The 19,264-nt window shown below is 35.1% G+C and overlaps 1 protein-coding gene across 1 annotated transcript in view; it reads left to right on the forward strand.

The window, feature by feature from the left end:
- Positions 1–4,892: 4,892 nt before the first annotated feature.
- FoxP (forkhead box P) overlaps positions 4,893–19,264 on the forward strand; it is an 88,141-nt gene continuing 73,769 nt past the window's right edge. The window contains exon 1 of the mRNA XM_070112724.1: positions 4,893–5,097. Within this exon, the coding sequence (XP_069968825.1) occupies positions 5,058–5,097 (40 nt within the window). The 5' untranslated portion in view covers positions 4,893–5,057. The remainder of the gene's footprint in view (positions 5,098–19,264) is intronic.

Genomic DNA, 19,264 nt, shown 5'->3' on the forward strand with positions numbered 1-19,264 from the left:
ACACAGCGGAAATTGTGAAGCAGTGGTTACCCTTTAATATTCCAAAACAACTTCGTACACCCCCGCAATCACCTGACTTCAACCCAATTGAACACTTATGCGACCTACTAGAGAGAAAAATTAGGCAGCGTGGTATCACCAGCAAAGAAATGCTTAAGGACGCGCTTAAAGAAGAATGAGAAACTATAAGTCCAGAAACAAAATCGCCTACTACAAGTAGAAGTCATTAAAAGACGTGGATATCCAACTAGATACTGATTTATTAAATACTTTTTACCCTTTAGCCTTTTATTCCTTTATTCTTGAAGTGAACGCAGACTTTTACTGTTTGGCTTGAATGACCTTTTTATTTTTACGTGAAATTATTTTGAATTGAATTCATTTATTTTATTATTTAGTTATTGGTACGCAATTTTGTAAAATAGATACTTTTTATTCAACTAAATAAAATACTTTAAAAAGAAAATTTACGTAAGTGAACGCAGACTTTTTCTGCCATGTGTATATTTATCGATATCTACTAGATACATTTTAGGTACTGCCCTTCTACCTAACTTTATTTACGTTTATTTTACATTTTTCGCCATTGCATTTACGACTAACATTAATAGGTTGCCTTGGTAGCCATGGCTTTACGTTATTATGTTTTGGGGTGTAATGCATTGCAGCGGGTGGCTGTGAACTGCTATAGGCAACAGCAAGGCTATGCTATTACACCGAACTGCCAGGCCGTTTGGCGAGAATTCTACTTAACGCAAGCACATGTATACAAAACCCGGCAATGAATTCAATGTGTTGCGAAAACGAACTGGCAAGTGTGCTACAATTGTTTCTTGGTGGAAAATTTTCTTTCTGTGTGAAAAACATTTCAGTAACCCCTCAGTTTTGTGTTGTATAAATTATTGCAATTGATTTTAAGTCTTAAGTTTAAATAAAATACGTATTTTCATTTGTCATTTGAACCATTCACAATAGCAAACTTATGTAAAATATACAAAAAAAAAATTTGGTAGCACTGAAGAGGTTATACAACTTTCATGAGTTATCCGTATACTCTTTTGTACGAATTCGACTTGATAACTTTGTTGTTGCTTTTTTTTTTGACAAGAGAGCAGCACGCAAATATAGCAGGTAGGGAAATAGTGAATCAAAAACAGCTATTATCACCTTGGTTTTGTTCAATCCCGTCTCCCACTTTTAGCTCCTGCTTGTTGACAATATGCTTTCCTGGGCCTTTTTATCGTCATCATATATAAGTATATCAATATTTCTAGAGCTGGCTTTTAAATTTGTCCTCGTTAATATATTAAAAAAAAATAATTTGTGGATCAATGCAAAAGTGAAACAGTTATGTTGGCGATTTTGGACTCGAAGTGTGTAGTTTTAGTACATTCCACATTACATTTTTTCTATTTGAGGTAACATTAAATTTTACTAATTATATTGCAAGTTTTTTGCGAGTATCAACCGTTTGAAAGAAGATGAGATAGAATCATCTTTCTTCTCGAATGCCCCGCTTTTGCTAGATCAAAGCAAAATCACCTCGGATCTCATTATTTTGGACATCCAGCTGAAATAGCGGAAATATAAATAAAACTCCTGAGCAGATTAGTAATAGGTTCATGGTGTTTTTGCCAATCACAGAGGACTGTACATAACAGTCTGATAAACCGCAATGCTAAAGGATTAGCCATCCAACCTAACCTAATGAATAAAAGTTTATAATACTATCTGTTTTCCATGCACTTGGATTGCACCGATTCCGTTGCGGCAGATTTACCAGTAGTCAGTGTCAGTAAAAGTCAAAACGAATCAGCAGAAACTTCGCAGTATAAAGAGGATGTTGAGAAGCTAAAGCAGTTCACATTATTATAGTATACTAGAAGCCTGACAGACGTTGTCCTGTCCCACGTCTTAAATGTAAACTTTTTTAATTAGCTGTAACAATTAGACCGTTTTGATAAAAATTTTTATTAGAAACTTTTTACAATATTTAATTCATATATATGTATTTATTACAATCCGACCAATCGATAGCGTGTCAGTTTGTATATTAGAATGCTTTTAGAGATGTTAATTGTAGAAGCTGTATTGAATGAAAACTTGAAGTCGTTTTAATTGATTGTGAAAGCGTTGAATCTATTCTATAACGGGTATTTATTCTTAGAGTTAATTATCTACAAAAACTGAAGTTATCGTAATGCCATAGGATGTACAATATTTTTGGTTAATCCTTGGAAGGTATAAACAAATAAATTCGATGGTTTTCCTACTACTCTCGAGCACGCAACGTATAATTGGCCGTGAGAAAAGCACGGATTTTCTAAATCTAATCCACAAATCGTCATTGTTTGACCTTGTGCATTATTAATAGTCATCGTAAATGCCAAGCAGATGGGTAATTGTAAATGTTTAAATGGTAACGACGAATCTTAAGGAATCATTGGAATCCGTGGCAGAAGTACAACTTCACCTTGAATTGTTCCACTCAAAATAGTGGCTTCAAAAATGTTGCCCATGATTTTTTATGTGGCTAATCCTCATTGGTGCTTGTGTACTTTTGTAATTTTGTATAAATAAATTTATTATTTGTTTATTTACATATTTCTTAGTTTTGTAAATTCACTATTTCCGTATAGAGTAACAAAGCAGTATGAATGTTTAGACACTATACACCATACACATGTCTATAGTCTTAATAGTTTCAACTATACTTATGCTATCTTAGAATCTGATCTCAGCACCATCTACCAGGCTCAAATATACTTTTGAATATCTGTCACGACTGCAGCGTAGTCTGCCGGAATTCTAAGTATGTAAAACGTTCTAACATCTGCGATGGTAGCGCAGTCTACCTGATCCAATATAAAACATTCCAAAATTAACATTACTTATAAATTAAAAATTAGTTAAATAAACACTTTCCAGTGGACCAAATTGTGAATCTAAACCATCCTCGAATCCCTTTGAACTCACACAAAAAATTTCATCAAAATCGGTCCAGCCGTCTAGAAGGAGTTCAGTGACATACACACGCACACAAGATATATATATAAAGATTTTTATTGTTGCTGTTGTCATTGCTTCGGGGCCAATCAAGAGGGGGGAGTTTCTTTCGTTTATGTTAGGATGTAAATGTCGTAAACGCGTTCACGTTTAAATGACACCTGCAGGGAGTTTATTCCGTTTTAGTGGTTCGGGTATTTACTATTAAATAAATATTTTCATGTTATTAAAAAAAAAACCGTGAATGCACCGAAGAAATAATACCCTTCACAAAGTTTCATACAATAACTTAATTTTGATCGGTCAGTTTGTATGGCAGCTATATGCTATAGCGGTCGGATCTGAACAATTTCTTCGGAAATTGTACCGTGGCTTTAGCTAATAATCCATGCCAAATTTTGTGATGATATCTTGTCAAATAAAAAAGTTTATTTTACAATATACAACGACATGTTGACAATTGCATAGTTTATTTTGTATGACATCTAACGGGTGATCCAAGTAGAGGTACTTTGTATTATATTCTTTGGCATTTCATCATGGAAAGACCTACGTCTGAACAACGTTAACAAATCGTTCAACTTTATTACGAAAATTGACGTTCTATAAAGAATGTGTTTCGCGCGCTTCGCTCAACTCATGGTCAACATAATCGGCCTACTGAGCATACTATTCGCAACTCCAATACCCATCTTGAGACCTAGCATTCATTATAAGATAATATTCGACCGAATAGGCCACCTCCAGCACGCGTCGTAGCTGAGAGTGTACACGAAGACCGTTGAGAGTTGATTCGGCCGTTCGCAACAACTGGAACTGACATATGAAGCGACTTGGCGCATTTTACGTCGAAATCTTAAATTGAAAGCGTAGAAAATACAGCTTGTGCAAGCCTCTCCACCCTCCCAAGGGACATCGCTTCGCTCTATGGGCTCTTGAAAAGTTCCAAGAAGATCCAACATTTTCGAACGACGTTTTCTTTAGCGATGAGGTCCAAACAAGCAAAATTACCGCATTTGGGACGAAGAGCAACCTGCAGAGATTCAAGAGCTGCAATTTCATCCAGAAAAAACAACGGTGAGGGACAAACCTCTGAACAATCAAAATTAAGTTCATGTATGGAAAACTTTTCTATTTGACAAGATATCTTCACGAAATTCGGCAAGGAGTATTGTCTAAGGCAACGCTACAATCTCCAAATAAGTTTTTAAATCGGATCACTTTAGCATATACCTGCCATACAAACAAAACGATCATATTCCAGATAAAGATCTTTGTATACCCTTTTATGCTATAAGAAAATAATCTTTGAAGTGTATTATAGCTTCAGGGCACACGAAGGTAGTATTAGCTGCCCTAGTTGCAGTGACGGACTCGTTTGACCTGTTCACATTTCCCTACCGGGACTATGTAGTATCTGTATGCCCGTTTGAATGTGTGTGTAGTGTTTTCTTTGATGTATTTGGAGTAACAGTTTGTTGTACATGCCATTGATGTTATTATTGCTGTTTCTGTTGCTGTTTTATTATTTATATTACTATGTAGCTGCTGTTGGTATTTTTACTGTTGCTGTGTATTCGGTTGCGGTAGTTGTGCTTAATGCATGTCTAGTAATATGTATGTACACTGTTTTTACTTGTATGTTTGTTTTTGTTTAATGTAAGGGTATGACTTGTAATCCCGTCTTCCACTTATACTAGCTGATTGTTGTCTTTATGCCGTATATTTTCTGCAGAATAACCGTTGACTGTAGCTGTGACTATGGTATGTATGCCGTTATTAGGGGTTAGGTATACGTAATGTCGGCTGCTCTTTATATTACTTTTATACTGTAGCAGAGTCGCCGACGTCGCTGTTGCTGATTGCAATGTTGTGTTCTATTGTGTTGCTAACTTGTGTAGTAAATGGTTGATCGCTTGATTGTTAACAACAACATTTACCAGTAAAAATTCAAAAATGAACGAAGATGGAAGGAAAATTTGTAACAAGCGCAGTTTATTTGTTGACAACAAAAAATTCATCCATACATAATTTAATTAATACAAGTAACAATGATATACAATTTATATAGTTTATTGCCATTAAAACGACGTGAGTGAAAAATCAGTGATAGTTAGTATACTTAAAGCTGTTTGGCTTGCAAATGCGGCGCAAGTACCCGCACGGATGTTGAAGTGAAGTTTTCATATTTTATAATGCTGGCATGAAAACCTGCACATGTTCACAAATTAATTTAAAGAGTATTACAAATTTTACGACACTTACTGCATAAATAACAGCACATGTGTAGGTTGGTTAAAAAATCATTGCATATTTTGCATAATAAAGCTGTACTTACTTTCAAACAATCAAATACGCATGTACTTACTTATAAATTGACTAACAAATGTACGTATGTTTTTTATTTTTAATATAAAAACTGTGCTTTTGGGCACTCATATTGATTTAATGTGAAAAGCTGATAGGCGCATGCTTGATAAATGGTATCTATTGAAATATCAAATAATACACACCTATTTCTTTAGGGGATGCAACATTACATGTATGCACATATACAATTGTACATAAAGTTCGTATACATACAGTAGTTGGAATGTACTCGAAAGAAATGCAAAACTACGCAAAACAATGAAGATTTTTTAATTATATACACATACATACAAGCAAACGAAAACAAATAAAGAAAGCCCTTTGATACTATTGCAGAATGTGAAAACGTGAAAAGTCTGAAATAATACACAATGCCCGCAAAATCTAACAAAAAAAGCGGCGGTAGATAAGATATAGAGAAAGTAGATCTATTATATGAGTATAAACTTGTGGCCCGATTTTATTAATTTCTTTTCATTTTACCTATGCCAAAATTTCAAAGTGCGTTGCTGTGGCTGATGCCACGCTTATAATATAATTTCTTAAGTTTGACTACTAAATTTGTTGTTAGTGTTGAGTAATGACCCAATAGTTTATGATGTAAGTATACGAATTGCTTTTCATTAAATAATTATTTTTGTATTTTAATACCTCAATTTTAAATTATTAATATCGTTTTTCAAACACTTTGACTTCCAAGCTGTCTCAAGTTTTAATACCCTGAACAGATTTAAACATGCTTATAGCATCGCTTAACCGATATCTTTTGTCTTTATTTTAATTAAAATTAGGAATATAAGATAATAAATTTTGGTGACCAACCACATTATCCATTATGGGGATGCTGATATCTGGTACTCCAAGGATTAAACACTCCTTGGTTAATGCTTGTTTGCCATGAATTGTCGAAGCCAGTCGATCGATATTCGCCTACTTCTTGTTGATCCAGATCCAACCTAAGTTCCTTGCGATGACCATCACTAATTTTTGGAGATTCATCTGAAACCAATCGGACAAAAAAATTAGATTTAATAATAGACAAATCTTTTTTTTTAATTTTTACTACCCGTAACCCCTTAACACAAATTTTGAATGCTCCCTCATATACAACGATTGTATAATCTACAAACAACAAATCGTTTGAGTTTTCTTTACATTTTCATTCTTGTCATACAAAAATTTTGATTTCGATTCGCTTTTTTTACAACTTTGTGCAGACATTTCAAAATACGTAACGCTCTTTATTTTCTTACCTGACTGAATCTTTCAGAACTTAGCAATTAAATAATTTAGATGTTTGTATTATTCTGACAAACTCTCGATGTTTAACTACATTTTTGTCTCATATATTGTATTTCAGGTACTGTTAGTGCTTGGAGTTATTAACACTTTGCATTTCCGCTGGACTACTATTTTGATGAATACATATACTATCGTTCTCTACTCGAGTTATGCAAATTGGATCTTGACCAGAAGATATTTATAGAATTTCTACTAGCCTGGATATCCTGATTGCTTTTGTATATTTTAAGTAAGTTAAATTTTGTGTCAAACTGTCAGCTGTCGTGTTTAGATAGTAAAGTTTTTAATGTTAGATTTTTAAACTGTATGGAAATTGCAATAACACATATGACATTACTAGCTTTTGCCCGCGACTTCGTCCGCGTGGAATAGTGACTTCCGGCAGATTTTTGGTTCTTCCCACATAGTTCCCGTTCTTGCGGGATTTTCGGAATGGTCGAGTTCCCGCAGAATTTTCAGGATAAAACCTATGTTTTTTTTTCGAGTTCCAAACTATATCTGTACCAATATTGCTCTTTGACACATCCATTGATGGTCCTTGTTTTCTGTTTGGCTGATGTCAGGGTATACCTTAGTTACTAATTCCTCGATGTTACCCACTTTTACTTCTAAATCGCAATCAATTTCAATTTTATTATTAGAATGAGGTATTTTCCCGTCTCCTACAGAAAGTAATTTTGAAGGGAAAGTTATACTACCTCCCCCCAAATGTGCTCTCATATTTGTCGATAATTTTAAAATATTTACAAATTTCCATAATGGAGAACTTTTAAGGCAAGCCTTCACAATGTCTGCTCTAGTTCCCCTTACTATTACCGGTAAAGTTTCTCGAAAGTCCCCAGCAAACATAACAGTAATCCCACCCATGATTTTATCACAGCTTCTAAGATCTCTAAGAGTTCTGTCTAGAGCTTCTACGTGAGCTCTATGTATCATGGTACATTCGTCCCAGATTATTAGACAGACGTCTTGTAAAATTTTCCCCAAAGGGCCATTTTTGCGTATAGAGCACACGCTATCTTTCTCTAAAGACACAGTTAGGGGCAGTTTAAAAGTGGAATGAGCTGTGCGTCCACCTGCTAATAAGGTTGCAGCAATACCTGACGACGCTACTGCCAAGGCTAGCTTTCCTAGAGACCTTACTTTTGCTAATATAAGATTAGTGATAAACGTCTTGCCGGTCCCACCGGGAGTATCCAAAAAGAAAATTCTTCCTTCATTAAAACGAACACTTTTCATGACACAATTATACGTTGTCACCTGGTCATTAACTAATCTTGGTTCATTTTGTGTGATATACTAATTTAATTCATTTTGTTATATGGTTTTCGCAACGCTACTTCTAACGGGTCCAGAAGCGAATTATTTCTTTTTGCTGCAGGAAGCCCAAAGTCGGTTAGGGATTTATCTGAAATCTCATGAATTTTATCTTCATCATTGTATATATCATCATTATATGCTAATGTCATATCCTGATTCTCATTACGCATTCTGTTTAATATATCTTCACATAAAGCATCAAGAAATTTATTCCATAACTCTAAGGGGTCAGATGGTTGGCAAAATATAAGGATAGTGGTAAATAATTCTCTTAATTTTGTAGCTGGCTCGGATATGATAGTATCGGACATGGTATTTTGCCAATGTTCATCTCCCTCCAGTAAACCTAATTCCTTGCAAGCGCCTTGGTACGTTTGGAAAATAACAACATTCACGGTTTTTAGATGTTGAAATGACATTGGACCGCGAACATATTGCAATAACATTCTTAAATAAAAACATTCAGTTTGAGTTGGATGAATGTTATAAACACGGCCTAAATTTGTGTCTTTTTTTACACCGGGATATCCCTCAACATCTTGCCCGCGTCTTCTTCTAGAAAATGAATTTCTTTGCCAAACGTAATACTGGAAAACTTCGTGATATAAAAGGGTTTTTGCAAAATCGTGTCGTTGATGAAGGATTGTTCACACGATCTTGGAGATTTTCATTATTATAAAAATATACTCTTTGTCCATTTTCCAAATGAACGGCTAAATGAACTACTGCCGGAAAACGTTCATCAATAGAAAATTGGAAAATTCTCCAAAACGCCGCCGAGGAACTTATATAGCGACCATTTAGATATTTTTCTACTTCATCGTTATTACTTTGTAACGAAAATGTGGCTTGATCAGAACCTTTATGAATATACTTACAGATGTATTTAATAGCTTTGACCGATTGACAAAACTCTACGTTAATTTGTGCATTTTAAATTCGTGATAGCAGTGGATTATAAGGAACCACCCAACGATTATCCACGCTCATTTCTGTACCTTTTACACGAATTATAGCTGTGTTTCCATCATCTCCCGTTTGTGTTTCCGAAATAAAATGCCTAGGGAACTTTTTAGAACAAACGTTTTCTTTCATACATGGTGATGTAGGATTATGAAATCCGCAAGGACCATGTATCATATTTTTTATAACAATATTATGAAGAATCGGATCTTGTTGTATGTCAGGTATTTCAGCCGATATTATTGCATCTATAGAATCTGGTTGAACTTTGTTAGCCAGCCACAATAAAATGTGGGCGTGAGGTAAACCTCTTTTTTGCCATTCTACACTGTATACAAAGGCTTTCGATGGGCCAAAAAAATTTTTCTTCGTTAATAGGTCTATCATTTTCTTGAGTTTTAAATGAAATACCCTAGAAATTAAATCATGTCTATCATAAGAATGTTGATTGGGCAATAACTCACTTTTTATTTCTGGCCATTTGGGGTTACATGTAAATGTAATGAAGAGGTCAGGTCTTCCAAATTTCCTGACATATGTCATGGCATCTTGACTTTTTTCATTCATGAATCTGGGGGATCCTGTAAATGACGACGGCAATATAACGTGCTGGCCAATATTAGAAGCGTTTATATGTCCATCATTTACGACGGCATCTCTTAAATGAATGTACTCTTCTGCTCTCAATTTTTTTTGATTTCTTTTGATGAAGTCTAGCCTCTCAGAGATCATTTTTGCCGCCATATCAACACAATATTGGTTGAATAATCCTTTGAAATAATGTATACTGTTAAAGTCATTTATTCTCACCATGAATCTAAATGCATAAAACTGCATACATGAAACAGTTTTAAATGTAGCCGTAGTATTCTGCTGTGGAATATTAATACAGTATCCGTCGTTTCCAAAGGGAAACAGTAAGGGATATTGAAGCGGGTCATAAAATCTATGAATTTCAAAAAACTCGTTGAAGTCGACCATCTCTCGCAGTCAATACAATATCACGGGTACCTTTGTCTTCATCTATCATAAGAACAGCTACTTCATCTACTACCGGCGCATTATACCGACCTCTATGCTCATTAGGAGGTTTTACATCAGCATGAATGATAAGTTTTAAATCATTCGGTGGTCTATTTTCTAGATTGTACTTAAAACTTTGAATATACGTATTATGATCATGGAGATATGTTTGGAGAACGTCGATAAGATCGATTTGCAAGCTTGGGTTTAAATTTGAGCGTAAGGATACCTGATCTGCATGGGAAACAAAATATATTTGCAGGAATTCGGGTTGTGTCCCTACAGCTCGAAGTAAGTCACCGATTAAATGATAAACTTGCCCTTGGACTTTAAAAGTGGGCATAAAGTTTCCCTCACGAATTTATTTGGCACCAAATGAAGTCATCAATGTACAATATTATATTGTCTTGAGTGATTTAAGAAATGCTTAGATGATGGATGTGAGCCTGATATCAGTTCCTTTAAAACGGATGTTGGTTCCGGAATTATAGGTATATTTACTTTGCCACCACTACAACACAGTCCAGGAGTTTCAGCTGCACATTTTTTTGCTTGGCATAAGTTGCATATTTTATCCATTCTACCAATATCAATATCATTTAGCTCAGAATAGTCAACGGTACAATCATAAGCAAAAGCAGCATTTAATAAATTATGTTGTCTGCGAGTTCTATTCCTAGTTGATCGGGCATTTTGCTGTGCTAATCGATGGGACCGTTCAGCGCTTGATTCCCGATCGCGGTTAGCCAATGTTCGGGCATTCTGTGAGGCCAAACGTTGAGAACGTTCAGCACTCGATTCCCGATCGCGGTTAGCCAATGTTCGGGCATTCTGTGAGGCCAAACGTTGAGAACGTTCAGCACTCGATTCCCGATCGCGGTTAGCCAATGTTCGGGCATTCTGTGAAGCCAAACGTTGAGAACGATCAGCACTCGATTCCCGTTGCCGGTTCGCCAAAGTTCGGAAATTTTGTGAGGCTAAACGCTGCGAACGTTCAACGCTTGATTCCCTTGCACGATTTTGTTCAGTAATTGCTCGTTGTGTAGCCAACCTGTGCATATTTTCATCCTCAGTTTCATTGCTGCGCAAAACTCGCAGCCGCTTTGCAGTAGCAGTCTGCCGAGAAAGCTGAGTTCTTTTTCTCGGCATTATAGTGATGAAGAAAAAACGTAGAAAATGAAAACTAAAGAAACGTAAGATTAAGAAGATTAATAATTAGGAACCTAATTACTTTTATTATTAACGATTATGTCAAAAGAACAACCGTAAAATGAAAATAAGGTAAACTAACTTTATGCTTAAACTTAACCCTAATCTAATGAGAATAAATAGGTAGACCACACCTATTTACAGGTTTTATCTAAAGCAAAAAAAATTAGAAACTAAATACGTTAAACTAAACCCTAATCTAATAAGAATAATAAAGTAGGCGACACCTATTTAGGTACCTACAGGTATTATGTACCACAAAAAAAAAATATTAGAAACTAAATACTATTTTTAAAACAAACAATACTATACTTATAGAAAACACATACTTATAAATTAATAATCTACATGAAAACAAAAAAGTGTTATTATTGTGTAATTAAATATTATACTAAAACAAATAAAGTACCTACTATATAGAAAACAACTACAAACTGAAACTGTGTTTAAAAAGTAATATTACGATGATAATTATATCGCATAAACAAATTAGCTCTGCATTCAACCGTTCAGTAGGGAGCCGACCGCGCGAGTGAGCCGCGCGGCATGGTATCTCGTTGAGCTACACCCCCCTCCCGGCTTGCCCGCAAGTACCGCCTCTCCCGCCGCGCCGGCCAGCCCAGAGAGCGAGTTGGTTTTGTTTCGGAGTTATTTATCATTGTAATCTTTAAAGTTTTTTGTTGAAATTAATTATTCACAATGAAGTACTCTTAACCAACAACATATTTATTTGAATAAAGATTAATATTATTATGTTGATACAACTTAAACAAATTATTTCGACCAAATTAGGTACCATAAAAACGGTTTTTGTGAGTTAATCTTAAAAGATAGACATATACTATCGCGGACTGTTTTTTAGATCATTAAAAGAGCTATTATTCTTTAATACATAATTTTTGTGTATCTTGAACCGTTTTCATAGCGCACGCAACGGAAGGCTTCAAAGATGACATAATTTCTCCCGTTTTTTACACATTTACCACTATATCTTTGCTTCTGTTGGTCGTAGCCCAATAGCCAGCCTATAGCCTTCCTCGATAACTGGACTATCCAACACAAAAAGAATTATTCAATTCGAACCAGTAGTTTCGGAGATTAGCGCGTTCAAACAAACAAACTCTTCAGCTTTATAATATTAGTATAGATTATGAATAGGAAAACGCATTTATTGTAACAGCCTTTTTAATTCTGCAAATCTACAAATATGAAGAATCAATTTATAATTTAACAGCTTTGACAGTTTTTACGGGTAAACGTCATGAACTTTCTCATATTACGCTCACGCTCTGAGTGGTTTTTTAACAGTGATACAGGGTTTTACTAGAAAGAACAAATCTATTCCAATGCAATTCCATGTTTTTAATATAAAAAATATAACACAATTACCTACGATAAGCCTAGTATTTAATGACTTAATATTTATTTATTAATACTGATACTAAAGTACCTTTAGTATTCAGCAACTTGTATCATCCCCTTATCTACGACCATTCGGATATTAATTCCTATTGAAATTTGAGGAACAATAGGGATCTGCTCTCAACGAATCATAATCAAAATCATTTGTCATAGACAGTAACAGGTGGAAATCACTTGGTGCCAGGTCCGAACTATTAGGTGGGTGCATAAAAACTTTCTAGCATCTGGTGAGTCACTATCGATATGTATGGCCTGATGTTGTCCTGATAGCATACAATTCCTCTTTTATTGGCTAAAGTTGGTCATTTCTGGGCGATTCCGTCCTGCAGACGATTCAGATTTTGAAATTACAGGACGAAAAGAAGAGTTAGCCCGTAGAAGAGCAGCTCATAGTAGATGATTGCTTGTCAATGGCAAAATCACATAGCAAATCCTTCCTGACCGTCAATCCTGCCTTTGCCACCGTTTGCACCGGCTCACCCCGATTCGAGCATTACCGTTTTCGCTTGACGTTGTAGGAAGTGACCAATTTTTCATCACCAGTAACCAACTGCATCAGAAATGGATCGATTTTGTAGTAATTAAGCAGTAATTCGCAAATGAAAATTCTTTTGATCTCCTGTTTTGTCGTTCTTTTCGACGATTGCCTGGCCTTACTTAGGCCAAACTCCAACTTGGAAAAATAATACAATATTCTACTAAACTTTTCTTTCCTTTGTAGTCGTCGCTATCAACAAACTGTTTCCTTGCGACGATTGCAAAAAGCTGAAATCATATTTGATGCTGATACTGAAGTTAAAGTGAAATGGGGCAAAAACGCACACAGCTTTACAAAAATCACAAAAGCATTAATAATCATATTTGCGTTCAACTATGCTTCAGAAATAAAAAAAATAAAATATGCGGAAATAAGTAGTAATAATACGCAGTATGCGAAAAGACTAGACTTTGACCAAAATTCAAACATCGTTCGAACCATAAATAACTATATTAGGTGTTATTTTGTTTGCTTAATTTTTGTTTTATTATCCATACAAGTAGAAGAAGATACTGATGCCAATGGAAATCTCAATATTCTCAAACCTCAGCAGACTAAACTAGAAATTTGTAGAATTTGCTTTGTTGATGATTTCCTGGCGTTAATGAGTAGAAATGTTTTTGTTAATTTTTTTTGTTTTGTTATGAATATTACTGTTGTTGTTTTGTTTCTTTTCTGAACGTTAATTGAAATGAAAAATCAGAGGGCTGAACATACGTATACGCTTATACGTATGTATGTATGTAAGTTCGTGGGCGCAAATTAATATGCATATCGTCGCCTAAAATGCGAAATGACGTAAAATCAATTTTCATAAGTTAGCAGGAGAAGGAAAATACGATAACAAATAGACACAAAATTTTAATTTTATATATTGTTTATTTATTACTAGATGACCCGATAAACTTCTTGTCACCTACCCTAACTCTTGGAAAATAACTAAAAAATAACTTATGTTAAATAAAATTATTTGAACTGTATTGCGATGAATTTTGTTTATTTTCGGATATGTTTTATGTGTGGTATCTGTGACGTTCGACAGATGACTAAAATAACGAGTGATCCAAGTAGAGGTAATTTTTGCAATAGCCTTTTTTCGACAAATCACGCGTGAGTCGTGTCAGGCTATCATGTTATTTTTGTTCAGTATTGTTTGGCATTTCATCATGGAAAGACTTACGTCTGAATAACGTTTACACCGCTTACATCGTTCAAGAATGTGTCTCGCGTGCTTTACTCAACCTATGGTCAACATAATCGACCTACTGAGCGTACTATTCGGAACACCGTCACCCATCTTGAGACCTAGCATTCATTATAGGATAATATTCGAATTCGACCGAAAAGACCACGTCCAGCACGCGTCGAAGCTGAGAGTGTACACGAAGACCGTTGAGAGTCGATTCGGCCGTTCGCAACAACTAGAACTGACATATGGAGCGACTTGGCGCATTTTACGTCGAAATCTTTTATTGAAAGCGTACAAAATACAGCTTGTGTAAGAACTGGAGCCGCTCGACGCTGGGACATCGCTTCGCTCTATGAGCTCTTGAAAAGTTCCAAGAAGATCCAACGTTTTTGAACGACGTTTTGTTCAGCCATGAGGCCCAACCAAGTAAAATTGCCGCATTCGGGACGAAGAGCAACCTGAAGATATTCAAGAGCTGCCATTTCATCCAGAAAAAACAACGGTTTGGTGTGGTTTGTGGGCTGGTGGAATAGTCGGTCCATATTTCATCAAAATTAATGCCGGTGGGAACATAACCGTCAATGGCGACCGTTATCGCGCCATGGTGACCGATTATTTGCTTCCTGAAATTGAAGCTCGTGATCTCGGCGACATTTGGTTTCAACAATTTCCTACAAATCGCATCATTCAATTGATTCATTGGGATAACACTTCGGTTCAGACCTTGGAACAAAACATCACGCGTGTCATTTGCCAGTTACCAGTCGTAATGGTCGAACGAGTCATCAAAAATTGGATTTAACGAATGGATTATTTGAGACGTAGCCGCGGCCAACATTTGAAAGAGATAATCTTCAAAAAGTAGATGCCAAAGAATGTTATTTCGAATGATAATAAACATTCCCGATTAAATTTGAATTTTTTGTGTGTTTAAAAAAGTAGAGAACCTCGAAATGGATTACCCTTAATAGATTTCGATCCCCATTACAATAAAAGTGATATTGCAATATAAATTTTTATTTACATTCCAATCATGATTCAGTTATATACAGGTTGTGCTACTTAGGAGCCTGCTTCTTTTAACCAAAAAATTTTTAATCCATAATGTCAAAAACCTTTTATTATTTCATGAATTTTTAGTTTACATTTTGATGATTTTGTGGTGTTTACAATCTATTTGTATTCAGTTATCATAAAAACAACACATTTTTATTGGCTGAAATGTTTGAAAAATATATTTTTGAATCATAAAAATAAAACAAAAAAGCTTATTTTGACATTATAAATTCAAGCACTTTGGATAAATTGTTTTTTTTTGAAATATCGATATACATATAATTGAATCATGATTCCAAAAAATTACAATCATAAAATTTTCTCAATACAATTACAAAAATGTCTTAACAACAATGACCACCGTCAAAATATTATTATTATGTTATTTTTTTGTTTATATCTCAACATTGTTTATATTGTCAACTCACATAAAATTGTTCTTTTTAGTATTTTCCTCGCAATTTTTCCGTATTTTCCAATTTCTTAATCTTCCCTGGACTACGATAAACATTTCAAATACTAAATCATTCCTTGGACTTCCACGAATATTTTAAGACTAAAATTAGCCAAACCGGTTCAGCCGTTCTCAAGTTCTAGCGAGACTTACGAACGGCAATTCTTTTATGGTATATATACGACTATGTATACATATACTAGCTTCTCCCGTGGCTTCCCTCGCATTGAATCCGCTACATATGTAAATATCCAAAATTATTAACAAAAAACAAGAAAAAACGTTAACTTCGGTTGCACCGAAGCTATAATACCCTTCACAAATACAAAGGCCCCTTACATGAACTTGATTCCGAACGTTCAATTTGTATGGCAGCTATATGATATAGTGATCTGATCTGACCAATTTCTGCGGAGAATAATTTGTTGCCTTAAGCAAGAACTCGTGTCTGATTTCGTGAAGATACCTCGTCAAATAAAAAAATTTTCCATGCAAGCACTTTACTTCGATCGTTCAGTTAATATGGCAGCTATATGCTATAGTCATCCGATCTATACAATTTCTTCGAAGATTAAATTAATGCTTTAAATAATAATACATGCCAAATTTTGTAAAGATACCTCGTCAAATGAAAGAGTTTTGCATACAAGCACTTCATTCCGATTGTTTAGTTTGTATGGCAGCTATATGCCATAGTCACCCGACCTGAATAATTTCATCGGAGATTAAATTAATGCCTTAAATAATAATCCGTGCCAAATTTCGTGAAGATACCTCGTCAAATTAAAGAGTTTCCCATACAAGCACTAGATTCCGATTGTTCAGTTTGTATGGCAGCTATATGCTATATTCATCCGATCTCAATAATTACTTCGGAGATTGGATAAATACCTTAAATAATGATACGTGCCAAATTTCGTGAAGATACCTCGTCAAATGAAAGAGTTTCCCATACAAGCATTAGATTCCGATTGTTCAGTTTGTATGGCAGCTATATGCCATAGTCTTCCGCTCTTTACAATTTCTTCGGAGATTGAATTAATACCTTAAATAATGATACGTGCCAAATTTCGTGAAGATACCTCGTCAAATGACAGAGTTTTCCATACAAGCACTTCATTCCGATTGTTCAGTTTGTATGGCAGCTATAAGCTATATTCATCCGATCTCAATAATTACTTCGGAGATTGGATAAATACCTTAAATAATGATACGTGCCAAATTTCGTTAAGATACCTCGTCAAATGAAAGAGTTTCCCATACAAGCATTAGATTCCGATTGTTCAGTTTGTATGGCAGCTATATGCCATAGTCTTCCGCTCTTTACAATTTCTTCGGAGATTGAATTAATACCTTAAATAATGATACGTGCCAAATTTCGTGAAGATACCTCGTCAAATGACAGAGTTTTCCATACAAGCACTTCATTCCGATTGTTCAGTTTGTATGGCAACTATATGCTATAGTCATCCGATCTCTACAATTTCTTCGGAGACTGGATAAATACCTTAAATAATAATACGTGCCAAATTTCGTGAAGATACCTCGTCAAATGAAACAGTTTTCCATACAAGCACTTCATTCCCATTGTTCAGCTTGTATGGCAGCTATATGCTATAGTCACCCGACCTGCATAATTTCTTCGGAGATTAAATTGTTGCCTTAAATAATAGTCCGTGCCAAATGTCGTGAAGATACTTCGTCAAATGAAAGAGTTTTCCATGCAAGCACTACATTCCGATTGTTCAGTTTGTATGGCAGCTATATGCCATAGTCTTCCGCTCTTTACAATTTCTTCTGAGATTGGATTAATACCTTAAATAATGATACGTGCCAAATTTCGTGAAGATACCTCGTCAAATGAAAGAGTTTTCCATACAAGCACTTCATTCCGATTGTTCAGTTTGTATGGCAACTATATGCCATAGTCATCCGATCTTTACAATTTTTTCAAAACTTGGATTAATGCCAGAAATAAAGGTACATGCCAATAGTCGTGAAGATACCTCGTCAAATGAAAGAGTTTTCCATACAAGCAATTCATTCCGATTGTTCAGTTCGTATGGCAGCTATATGCTATAGTCACCCGGTCTGAATAATTTCTTCGGATATTAAAGTGCTGCCTTAAATAATAATCCGTGCCAAATTTCGTGAAGATACCTCGTCAAATGAAAGGAATTTCCATACAAGCACTAGATTCCGATTGTTCAGTTTGTATGGCAGCTATATGCCATAGTCTTCCGCTCTTTACAATTTCTTCGGAGATTGGATTAATACCTTAAATAATGATACGTGCCAAATTTCGTGAAGATACCTCGTCAAATGAAAGAGTTTTCCATACAAGCACTTCATTCCCATTGTTCAGCTTGTATGGCAGCTATATGCTATAGTCACCCGACCTGAATAATTTCTTCGGAGATTAAATTGTTGCTTTAAATATTAATCCGTGCCAAATTTCGTGAAGATACCTCGTCAAATGAAAGAGTTTTCCATACAAACACTTCATTCCGATTGTTCAGTTTGTATGGCAGCTATATGCTATAGTCACCCGACCTGAATAATTTCTTCGGAGATTAAATTGTTGCCTTAAATAATAATCCGTGCCAAATTTCGTGAAGATACCTCGTCAAATGAAAGAGTTTTCCATACAAACACTTCATTCCGATTGTTCAGTTTGCATGGCAGCTATATGCTATAGTGATCCGATCTATACAATTTCTTCAGAGATTGGATTAATGCCTTAAATAATAATACATGCCAAATGTCGTGAAGATACCTCGTCAAATGAAAGAGTTTTCCATACAAGCAATTCATTCCGATTGTTCAGTTTGTATGGCAGCTATATGCTATACTCACCCGATCTGAATAATTTCTTCGGATATTAAATTGCTGCCTTAAATAATAATCCGTGCCAAATGTCGTGAAGATACCTCGTCAAATAAAAGAGTTTTCCATACAAGCAATTTATTCCGATTGTTCAGTTTGTATGGCAGCTATATGCTATAGTGATCCGATCTATACAATTTCTTCAGAGATTGGATTAATGCCTTCAATAATAATACATGCCAAATGTCGTGAAGATACCTCGTCAAATGAAAGAGTTTTCCATACAGCTATATGCTATACTCACCCGATCTGAATAATTTCTTCGGATATTAAATTGCTGCCTTAAATAATAATCCGTGCCAAATGTCGTGAAGATACCTCGTCAAATAAAAGAGTTTTCCATACAAGCACTTCATTCCGATTGTTCAGTTTGTATGACAGCTATATGCTATAGTTACCCGACCTGAATAAATTCTTCGGAGATTAAATTGTTGCCTTGAATATTAATCCGTGCCAAATTTCGTGAAGATACCTCGTCAAATGAAAGAGTTTCCCATACAAGCACTAGATTCCGATTGTTCAGTTT

The sequence above is a fragment of the Bactrocera oleae genome, chromosome X (genome assembly GCF_042242935.1).
Source record: "Bactrocera oleae isolate idBacOlea1 chromosome X, idBacOlea1, whole genome shotgun sequence".
Lineage (NCBI taxonomy): Eukaryota > Metazoa > Arthropoda > Insecta > Diptera > Tephritidae > Bactrocera > Bactrocera oleae.